Genomic DNA, 10,213 nt, shown 5'->3' with positions numbered 1-10,213 from the left:
GATTCCCTTGCTGCTGGTTGTGGGGTTTGCCGTGCTCTGCTGGGTGCGCCCCTCGCTCCTTCCCCCGACGTCCCTCTGCTGTACCCGCATTGGCGCCGCGTCCCGTTGCGGCAGGGCGCCCCGCCGCCGGATGGGACGCGGGGAGAGACGCGCCGTTGACCTTTGCTCCGCATCCCGCCCCCAAATCGGGGTCGGCAGCGGGCTGGGCGGCGCTCAGTCGCCCCCCCCCCCCCCAACTCCTCGTGTCCGCAGGACGAGGAAGGCGGAGCGCGGGGCTACTGGCAGGGCGTGCAGGTGCTGCATGGCGGCGGGCACCGGGGCCCTCGGGCCCTTCCCCGCCGCCGCGCTGCACGATTTCCCCTACTCCCCTCAAACCGCGGCCCCCGTCTCCCACGGCCCCCCGGCGGGGGGGGTTCCTCCGGCCGCCGATTTGGTGCTGGGAGCCGCGGCCGGCTGCATGGCCTGCGTGCTCACCAACCCGCTGGAGGTGGTCAAGACGCGGCTGCAGCTGCAGGGCGAGCTGCGGGCTCCCGGCACCTATCCCCGGCCGTACCGCGGCGTGCTGCGGGCGGTGGGAGCCGTGTGCCGTGCCGACGGGCTGCGGGGGCTGCAGAAGGGGCTGGCGGCGGGGCTGCTGTACCAGGGGTTGATGAACGGCGTCCGCTTCTATTGCTACTCCTGCGCGCTGGACGCCGGCTGGACCGGGTGGCCCGGGGGCACCGTGGTGGCCGGGGCGGTGGCCGGGGCGGTGGGAGCCTTCGTGGGCAGCCCCGCGTACCTGGTGAGTGCTGCGGGCCGGGGGGGGGGAGGAGCCCCCTGGCTCTGCGTGCTGCGCATCCCCGTCCCCGCCCGGCTTTGCCCCCCGAGCACAGGGGCGCGTTGTGCGTGCCGTGCCGCAGCCCTCCTGCTCGCCCCCTCCCGAGCCCAGAGTTCCACTGCAAGGAAATCGGGATTTCTCCCTTTTTGGGGTCTCCATCTCTTGGGGTGCTCGGAGGCGGAGCCGCTGCGGTGCCACTGCGGCCCTTTGCCCCAGGGCAGGGTGGGAAAATGGGAGTTCAGAGTCTGGGGGGGCACGTAGTTGGGTGCCCCGTATCACCCGGGGGGCTCAGATGGCCCCAGAAGGTGCTTTCCTGACGCTGGGAAAGGATGCTGAAGCCCATGGAGGGAATGCACAGGGCAAAGGGGGGTTCTGTCACCTGGTGTCACCCGGTGTCGTTCATCCCTGCAGGTCAAGACCCACCTCCAAGCCCAGACGCTGTCAGCCATGGCCGTGGGCCACCAGCACAACCACGAGGTGAGAAGGACCGGGCCCTGCAGGCAGCGCTTGTAGGGCTGGCAGAGGGGACACCATTTTGTCCTGCAGTATTTAAAGCCGTTGTCAGGTGGGTGCTATAAATATCAGCATGGGCTGCTCGGAAACAACGTGCGTGGCACTGAGGGATGTGGTGACATTGGGGTGACAGTGACGAGGTTGTGTGGGGGTTGGGGTATGGATGTGCTCACCCAGTGTTTCTCCCTGCAGAGCATCTCGGACGCCTTCGGGAGCATCTACCGGCAGCACGGCGTGGCAGGGCTGTGGCGTGGGGTGTCAGGTGCGGTGCCACGCGTGGCGGTGGGCTCGGCTGCACAGCTCGCCACCTTCGCCTCTGCCAAGGACTGGGTCTGCCAGCACCAGGTGACCCCCGCGCCCCGCCTCAGCCCCGTGCTGCGGTGCCACCGCTGACGGCTGTGGATTCCCGCAGTGGTTCGGGGAGGGCAGCTGGGCAGCGGTGCTGGCGGGCGGCATGGTGAGCGGCATGGCCGTGGCGGTGACGATGACGCCGTTTGACGTGGTCAGCACTCGGCTCTACAACCAGCCCGTGGAGGCTGACGGCACGGTGAGTGCGTGGCCTTGGGATCTGGGGTCCTTTCCCGGCTCAGCCGGGCTGCATCCGGCTGTCTCTCCGCAGGGCAAGCTGTACCGTGGCTTCCTGGACTGCTTTGTGCAAATCTCCAGCAAGGAGGGGCTGCTGGGGCTCTACAAGGGCATCGGCGCCGTCTACCTGCGCCTGGGCCCCCACACCGTGCTCAGCCTTTTCTTCTGGGATGAGCTCAGGAGGATGGTGCGGCCGCAGCCCCCCCCGGGGCCATAGGACCCCACGGATACAAATAAAGGGATGTATTTTTTTTTGTTTTGCTGGAGCTCTGGGGGTCTTTGGGGCGCAGTGGGACCGGGAGGGGTGATGGAAAAGCCGTGGGGACGCTGCGGCGTTCTGAGCCTCGCCGCCACCTGAATGTCCCCTCCTATGGGGCCAGAGGTGCAGCCACAGGCAATGATTTACCAGCCCGTGCCCCCGCCCGCAGACCTTTGAGCTGGGCCTGGCGCTGCTCTGTGTGGCGATGCTGTCCCTGGGGTCCTGGCTGCCCGCGTGGCCGGGGCTGGCGTGGGGCTGGGCGCTGCTGGACGCAGTGCTGCGAGGTGAGGCCACGGGGACGTGGGGATGTTGGGGACACTGGGGACACGGTGACACGGCACTGCTTCTTCCTGCAGGGCTGGTGGGGGCCTGCGCCACCTCGGTGCTCTGCAGCCTGCTGAGGGTTTATCTCTACATCCAGTGCCTGAAGTAAGCTCCCGCCCCGCATCCACACGGGATCTGATTCTGGGATCCGTGTTGGGGGATCCATTTTTGGGGGGTCTGGTTTTGGGAGGATCCTCTTTTGGGGATCTGCCTTTGGGATCCACCGCGTTTGGAGATCTGCTTTGGGAAGGCTCTGCTGTGGCGATCTGCTCTTGGGGATCTGCTTTTGAGTATCCACATTTAGAGATCTGCTTCTGGGTTGGCTACATTTGGCTAACTGCATTTCGGATCCAGCTCTGGGCGATGCACATTTTGGGTATCTGTTTTGGGGGATCCACATTTGGAGATCCAATTTTGTGTTATCCGCCTTTGGGATCCACATTTTGGGTAGCCTCTTATGGAGGATCTGCTTTTGGGGATCCCCCCTTGGGGATCTGCTTTGGCTTTCTCCTTTTGGGGTCTGTGCTTTTGGGAATCCTCTTTTGAGATCCCCTTTGGGGGTCTACTCTTGGCCATCCACTTTTTGGGATCAGCTTTTAGCTATCTTCATTTGGGGATCCCCATTTTGGATGCTCCCCTTTTTGGATCCCCACCCCTTGGTTTTCCACTTCGGGGTTCCCTCTTTGGGTTTTCCTTTTTGAGGGATCTGCTTTTGGGATCCCCTTCGGGGTCTGCGTTTGGTCTCCATCCAGCACCCCTAGCTGTTGCTGCGGGCAGGGAGGTGACCCCGTCCTGCTGTACCCCGCTGTCCCCAGCGACCCGGCACGGCAGGACCTGCGGGTGGCCCTCGGGGCGCGGCGGTTGGTGCTGGAGCCGCTGCACGTGCTGGTGCTGACGGCCATCCTGGCGCTGGTGGGCTCCCGCGTGGCCGCGCTGGTGGTGCTGGAATTCTCCCTGCGCGCCATCTCCACGCTCCTCTCCCTCAGCAAGGTGAGCGGGGACAGGGAAACCGAGGTGTGGTGATGGGCGAGTCACACATCCTCCTGACGCTTGCATGATAGCGTTGGTGCTTTGCAACACCCATGCTGAGGACAAGAGATGCAGCATGGAGGAAAGTGCGCATGGCGGCACGGTGGTGCATGGCTTGGCAGTGGTGTGTGGCTTTGCATGGTACGTGGTGTTGCGACGGCGCATCGCCTTGCTGCTTTGCACCCCCTCCTGATGCAGCTCCTGACGGCTTCGTCCCGCTCCCACAGGGCGCCCACAGCATCCAGCTGCTCGTGCTGTGCCAGTTCTCGCTGGGCTGCGGGCTGTCCTGTGGCCTCAGCTTCCTGCTGGAGGAAGCTCCCCATGGGACCTGCAACCTGGTGCTGGCGGCGGGGCTGGCGGGGCTGCTGGCCGTGCACACCCGCCGCTTGGCCCTACACACCTGCACGCTGTATGAGCTGCACAGCCGAGCGCGGTACTGCGGCGTCTGCATGCTGCTGCTCACCTCTGGGCACGGCGTGCCCCGGCTGCTGCGCAAGGCTCTGGTTGTCACCTTCGTCGTGGCTGACCTGGCCGCCGTCGCGCTCATCAATCGTGATTTCCTCTCGACGGCGGAGGCCGTCCGCTTCTGGACGCCGCTCACTATCTGCTACACGCTGCTCGTCGTTTACATGCAAGGTGAGAGGGTGATGAAGGGCTGTAAGGACACGGAACGTTTGGGGAAAACAAGTTCTGGAGATGGAGATGTTACGAAGGTGGAGATGACCTGACCACGAGGTCGTAGCCCCGTGTTTCTATCTGCAAATGGGGCATCATTTGGATCCCTCGGGTTCTGGAGGTGACACGTTCTGGAGGTCACTTTTGTTCCTCCCAAATTTTTAGGATGACGCAACTGAGATGATGTTTCTCCAAATGTTGGCTTTGCACAAAGATCCCCAAAGATTTTAGTGGTGACCCAAAAAGGTCATTGGGCCACCCCCAAAGCTTGGGGGATCAAAACCAGGAGGAAATTTCCCCACACAGTGGCTTTGCAATGGGGTACTGTGAGGATGACCCAACCGGCAGTTTGTTTGGGTCCCTCAGATTCTGGGGATGACTCGGCTGTGATGTCGTTCGGTTCCCCCAAGTTTTGAGGACGGCTCAGCCAGGATGTCTCCAAGTTGGATGAATTCCACACTCTGCCTGGCTGCAGAGCACGCCGTCCACACCTGCACACCCTGACGCTGTGTCCCCACAGAGGAGCAGCGGTCAGGCACGGGCACGCAGGCAGCCTACCAGACGGTGCTGGTGCGCATGGGAGGCCTCTTCGTCCTCCTCTTCACCGTGGGCCGCTGGACAGACCTACTCCACATCTTCCTCTCGCTGCTGGGCGAGCTCTGGTGCCTGCTCCACACCGGCGTCCTGCTGGAAGCTTGCCGGCAGTGGGTGAGTGCCCCCAGTGCAGCCCCGAGGCCACCGTGAGGATCTGGTGCCCGCCTTTCCATTTCTCTCTCCTCTGTTTCCCATAGGGTTTCTCCTTGCAGCATCGACTGTCATCAGGATCGTCCTGAGGTGTAAGCAGGGATGAGGAACTCAGAACAGCTCCCTAAGTCCTCCCTGCTGTGCTGGACAGCCGCTGTGGGGACACGGGAACACAGGGGAAGGGGCTCCTGGAAGGTGCTGATCCCATCCCGTTGGATATGTGGATGCTTGTACAGCCCCTGGCTTTTGAGGCCCCCATCCCCATGGTTGTGATTGGGCTGGGGTCACCTCCCTCGTTCTGCTGCAGGATGTGGAATGCAGACAGATGCACTCATCCTCAGGGGCTGCCAGGCTGCACCACTGAGGTGCTCCGAGGGACCTCTGGAACTTCATAAATCATGGAAAAAAAGAAAAATTGTTTTATTCCCAGTCAATGCCTGGGCAGAGCGAGCTGGGGTCCTGTTGCATTGGGGTCCGGCTCAGGGACAGCCAGGGCAGAGCTTTCTGGGAGGGTGCATGCTGCAAAGGGGAACAGAGGCAAAGAGGGGTGTCCCCAAGCCCCAAACCATTTCTGCTGTGCTGGAGGGCACCCGGTCCTAGGCCGATGTGTGCAGGGTTTGGGGAAGGGGGTACAGCAGGAGAGGGGATGGGGCTGACCAGAGAACCTTGGGGTGTTTGGGACTGCAGGGGGATCCTGAGGGTGTCTGGGGCACTTGGGGTATCGCGGTGGTGTGGGACGTCGTGGGAGCTCAACAGGGTTACGGAATAACCTAGGGGTGCATGGGACACCCTCAAGCACACGGTAGAACCCTGAGGGCGTTTTGTGGCAGTTAGTGGGGGCTATGGGGCCGCCTGCCGGGGGGGGGCGGGCCGTGGGGCAGGAAGGGGGGAGGAGGAGGAGGGAGGGGAGGGAGGAAGGGGCGGTGATGCCGCGGCTCTGCCCCCCCGCTGCCCCCGCTGCGCCGGGCAGGGCGCGCCCGCGGAGCGCACGGAGGGACCCGCAGCGCAGCCCAGGTAGGAGACAGGACAGACACCGGGACTGCGGGCACCCCGGGGGACGCGGGGCTGCGGGGCTCCGGGGCTGCGGGGCCACCCTTGGCTGGCAACGCCCCTTCAGAGCAGAGTCCCCACGCTTTCCCCAGGTAGGGGACAGGAGACACCCCCAGGTGCGGGATTGAGGACATCCCCGCTGAGACTGGGACACCCCAGTGTGGGACACGGGGCTCTGCACAGGGGGGGGATGAAGGCGGCAGAGAACTGTCCTGGGATGGGGCAGGGTACCGAGAACCGCCCCCAGGGAGGGGAACGGGGGTCCCAGGTAGGAGAGGGGACACTGAGGCCACCGCCACAGTCCTCACAGCGTCCTCCGAGAGCTGGGGGGGGGCATGCGGGATCTGTTGGGGGAGAGGGGGTGTAGGAGAGCCTTCTCCCACCCCAATTGAGGGAGAGGTGCCCCATAAGCAGCCTCCACCCCATCGATCCCACCCCCTCTGGCACCCATGATTTTGGGGTGTCTCTCACAGGATACCACAGCCCCATCCCAGCACAGCCACAGCCACCCCAAAACAGGAAGGTGCTGTCCTCCTGTTGTGCGGGCACCCCAAGAAAAGCGCAGTGCAGACCCCAGAGCTGCCACCCTCCAGCTTTAGCCACGCCGGTGGGCGGCAGTGGGGCAGCAATGGGGCCGCTGGCGGCTGGGCTGCCCCAGCACAAAGAGGAATGTGCCGAGCACATGGTTCACATTAGCCCTGCAGATTGATTTTTTTTTTTCCCCTTTATTTTCCGCGGGGAGCAGGTGAAGGTTTGCGTGCAGGGCGAGGGCTGGCAGCGCCGGGACCCGTTTAGGTTCCGCCGGCGGGGAGGGAGGGAGCGCAGCCACTCCGGATTCTCCTTTTTCCTCCCTTTTCTTTGAGTCAGAGGCTGAAGTCAGCAGTGTGCCCGTCCCACAGCGATTTCCCCACTGCACAGGATGTGGGGATGCCCGTGAGCAGGATTTAGGGAAGCAGAGCTGCCCCGCGCTGAATGTGGAGTGCTGCATGAGACCAGGCAACTCATCACACAGGTATTATTCTGCAGCACGGCAGGGATGGATGCAGTGCTGGATGGAGCCTGGGGGTCCCCGGGAGCTGTTTTGGAGGGGGAAGCAGGGAGGAAGCAGGTCCTGGCTGCTTTTCCCATTGCTGAGCACAGCCCTTTTCCTTCCCGACTGGGGTCAGCCAGGGTCGGGCGCATCCTGCCTGTGCGGTGGCCGCTGTGCTTTACAATCCCATTTTCCACAGGCAAGGTGGGTTCCTCCCGCAGTTTGATCCCAGCTGGGGTCAGTAAGAGAGGAATAAAAGAGGGTTACAACGCTTGCAAAAGGCTGGGGTTGGTAAGGAATGCCTGGGACAAAGTGGGGGATTTGGGAGGCTGCACACGCTGCCCGCAGCCAGGTGCTCTCCAGGTGCCCTCACCGCACCAGGCACGAGGCTGTTTATTGCTGTGACCTGGGGCGGGGATGCCCGTTCCTTATTGCCTATCCAGGAAGGGGAAGAGGAAGCGGGTTGAGGCTGAAGGACAGCGGCAGCCACAGGCACACCGCACTGCTGGGGCGCTGGCACATTCCTTTCTGTTTTCTTCTTTTTTTTTTTTTCCTTATTTTTTCTTCCCCGAAACCCCAGCCCACGTCCAGCCCCTCTGCCGTTTCTGCGATGCTGCCCAGGAAGGCAGAGAAAAGGATGACTTCATCTGTCTTCATCACCCTGGCGTCCCCACGGAGGGAGGCAGCCCCCAGCGAGCAGCCCCACACAGGGCTGTCACCGGCTGTCCCTGAGGGCAGCCCTCGCCCCCCGACGACCCCAGCGCTGCCCAATGGAGGTGAGGAGTGGCTGTGAGGCACCGCGTGTGAGGACAGTTGTGGTGGCGTGGAGGCACTTTGCAAAAGGATGTGGGTGCTGGTGGAGGGGGGGTGTTTTCTGAGGGTCGTTCCCTAAACCCCACACCCAGTGCAGGATGGATCCAGCTGCCAGGATAGGGTGGTGGTTGCTCTCCATCAGCCAGCACTTATCAGCATTTGCTTTTGGGGCTGGTCGGTGGGGAGTGTTGCCGCAAGCTGTTGGGGCACTATTGCAGGGGAGGGCTCGGGATGGGGCTGACAGCACTCTCCCAACACTCTGCCTGGCTTTTGCTGCAGAATCCTGCCCTCACTCCCCAGCAGTGCCTTCATCCCCACTGGCTCTCATCCTCTCCGAAGAGCCCCAGCCCCTCTCCACGGAGGCACTGGCTCCAGCTCTGCAGCAGCTGGACCTTGCGGCACCCACCACGGCGCAGGTCAGGACCATGAGCGTGCCTCAGTTTCCCCATCCTCAAGGGCTTGAATATAATGCGTGTTTTCCTCCTGCTTGCCAGGCTCCTTTTGCCTTCCCTGCTGAACTGAGGCCTCTCCAAGTTTGCCAGGGACAAGCAGACAAGCTGCAGTGGCAGGATGCAAATGGGCACGGGGAGAGGAACGGCTCCCGAGGTAAGCACACGGACCTGGCTGTGCTGGTTAGGGATCCTCAGTGGGCCACCAAGGCAGCTCCTGCCCTGCTTCCCTCCCACAGACATCTGCGCCTTCTGCCACAAAGCCGTGGGCCCACAGGAGCCGACGGTGGAGGCGATGCGGAAGCAGTACCACGCTGACTGCTTCACCTGCCGGACCTGCCAGCGACGCCTGGCCGGCCAGCGCTACTATCAGAGGGATGGCCGCCCCATCTGTGATGCCTGCTACCAGGTATGGGGATGCTGGGGACGGTGGCATTTCAGGGAGCGATGGCACCTTGGGAATGATGGCATTCGGGGGGCAGTGGCATCTTGGGGAGCACTGGCTTTCAGGGAGCAGTGGTGTCTCTCATGTCACGTCCCTGCCTGCAGGCCACGCTGGAGAAATGTGCCAAGTGCCAGGGGCTGATCACTGAGCGCATCGTGCGTGCCCTGGGCAAAGGCTTCCACCCCGGCTGCTTTGCCTGTGCTGCCTGCGGCCGGGCCATCGGTGCTGAGAGCTTTGCGGTGGACGAGCAGGGCAAGGTGTACTGCGTGGCTGACTTCTACAGGTGGGGTACCAGCAGGGAGGTTCAGCTGATCCCCGTCACCCTGTGGGTCTCACGTCAGCCCCATTTTATCCCACCAAGGAAATTCGCCCCGGTGTGCGGTGCCTGCAAGCGCCCCATCATCCCTGATGAGGACACCTACAAGATCGAGTGCCTGGGACGGAGCTTCCACGAGAGCTGCTACCGCTGCGAGGTACGGCCCCGAAACTCTAAGTGATGTCCCAGTGCCTTAGGAAGTAAATGGGGTTGGAGGCAGGCACAGAGTGTGGGTTGGTGGCGAGGTGCAGCAGCGCGGTGTTGTACAGGCAGCGCGGCGCAGGGCTGCAGGAAAGCCCTACAGGTGGCTGCGCTGTTTGCAGAGCTGTGGGACACCGCTGTCGCCGGAGCCGACGGAGGACGGGTGTTACCCGCTGGGCCACCACCTGCTCTGCAGAGCCTGCCACATCTGCCGGCGGAACGAGTCGTCCTGCTGAACTGCAGGCTGTGAGAAGGGCCGGGCCACTGGGATGGACCCACTGAGAGCAGCAGTGTGATCACCACAGTGTGCCAGGACCCCAGCCATGCAGCTCGGCCTCTGCCAGCTGCTCATCACAAGCAGAAAAAGCCCTGGAAGAGCAGTGGTGGTGGATGAGCTGAGGGTTTGTTCACTTTTTTTTTTTTTTTAAAATCCTCTTTTGAAGTTGGTTTGATTTCTTCAGTGTTTTTCTTTCCTCTCAAGCTTTCTTGGGGCTTTGTTTAAACACTTCTCTCTGTGGTGATGCAGAGAGCAGCACTGATTTAGCTCCTTGTCATTACATAAAACCCCGAGCTAAAAATGCCGTCTCTTTCATCCGCCCGTTTCCTGTGTCCCAAACTTACAGAAGGCAAGTTTAAAAAGAAAGAAGAGGCCACATTGGGACCTTGTGGGTCACCTCGGCTGGCAGGAGGCTGGGCACAGCTTGCTTGGGCTGCTGGCTGATAGCACGGCTGGGGTGGGCTGGGATGCGGCGATCCGGCGGACGGGAGAGCAGGAGGTCTGTGCCGGGCCGGACCGGGGGTTCTGCAACGTGCCCGGCGTTGGTAAAGGATGCGTGGTGTTTCTCTGCTCCGTCTCACAAAAGTCCCAGGCCGGCAGAGGGCAGCAGGAGCACAAATTCCTCCAATGGGTGAAAAAAGTGCCTGATTCCTGTCTTCTGCATGCAGCAACGCTGGTACCGAGGC

At 62.6% G+C, this 10,213-nt stretch overlaps 3 protein-coding genes across 8 annotated transcripts; all 3 read left to right on the top strand.

The window, feature by feature from the left end:
- The first annotated feature begins 276 nt into the window (after positions 1–276).
- On the top strand, positions 277–3,201 carry SLC25A34 (solute carrier family 25 member 34). 2 transcript variants are annotated; one of them, XM_042883399.1, is made up of 6 exons: positions 277–781; positions 1,229–1,294; positions 1,523–1,675; positions 1,743–1,877; positions 1,950–2,154; positions 2,531–3,201. In XM_042883399.1, exons 1-5 carry the CDS (start codon positions 302–304, stop codon positions 2,130–2,132), a joined length of 1,017 nt encoding a protein of 338 aa, XP_042739333.1. In that variant the 5' UTR covers positions 277–301; the 3' UTR covers positions 2,133–2,154; positions 2,531–3,201. The 2 variants fall into 2 exon arrangements, with proteins under 2 accessions (XP_042739333.1, XP_042739332.1); XM_042883398.1 differs by lacking the exon at positions 2,531–3,201 and having other exon boundaries at positions 1,950–2,181.
- TMEM82 (transmembrane protein 82) lies at positions 2,290–5,396 on the top strand. 2 transcript variants are annotated; one of them, XM_042883401.1, is made up of 6 exons: positions 2,290–2,458; positions 2,531–2,603; positions 3,314–3,488; positions 3,755–4,163; positions 4,723–4,910; positions 4,994–5,396. In XM_042883401.1, the coding sequence occupies exons 1-6, from the start codon at positions 2,380–2,382 to the stop codon at positions 5,033–5,035; spliced, it is 966 nt and encodes a 321-aa protein (XP_042739335.1). In that variant the 5' UTR covers positions 2,290–2,379; the 3' UTR covers positions 5,036–5,396. The 2 variants fall into 2 exon arrangements, with proteins under 2 accessions (XP_042739335.1, XP_042739336.1); XM_042883402.1 differs by lacking the exon at positions 4,994–5,396 and having other exon boundaries at positions 4,569–4,814.
- A 520-nt stretch (positions 5,397–5,916) lies between these two features.
- On the top strand, positions 5,917–9,789 carry FBLIM1 (filamin binding LIM protein 1). 4 transcript variants are annotated; one of them, XM_042883193.1, is made up of 9 exons: positions 5,917–5,960; positions 6,864–7,008; positions 7,607–7,802; positions 8,143–8,255; positions 8,334–8,445; positions 8,528–8,697; positions 8,838–9,016; positions 9,095–9,206; positions 9,373–9,789. In XM_042883193.1, the coding sequence occupies exons 3-9, from the start codon at positions 7,637–7,639 to the stop codon at positions 9,484–9,486; spliced, it is 966 nt and encodes a 321-aa protein (XP_042739127.1). In that variant the 5' UTR covers positions 5,917–5,960; positions 6,864–7,008; positions 7,607–7,636; the 3' UTR covers positions 9,487–9,789. The 4 variants fall into 4 exon arrangements, with proteins under 4 accessions (XP_042739127.1, XP_042739128.1, XP_042739129.1 ...); XM_042883194.1 differs by having other exon boundaries at positions 6,860–7,008; XM_042883195.1 differs by having other exon boundaries at positions 5,946–5,960; positions 6,896–7,008.
- The last annotated feature ends 424 nt before the right edge of the window (positions 9,790–10,213 follow it).

This window comes from Lagopus leucura, unplaced genomic scaffold (genome assembly GCF_019238085.1).
Source record: "Lagopus leucura isolate 7727_CA_CO unplaced genomic scaffold, USGS_WTPT01 Super-Scaffold_100037, whole genome shotgun sequence".
In the NCBI taxonomy this organism is placed as follows: Eukaryota; Metazoa; Chordata; class Aves; order Galliformes; family Phasianidae; genus Lagopus; species Lagopus leucura.
This window is presented reverse-complemented; position numbering and strand designations above follow the sequence as displayed.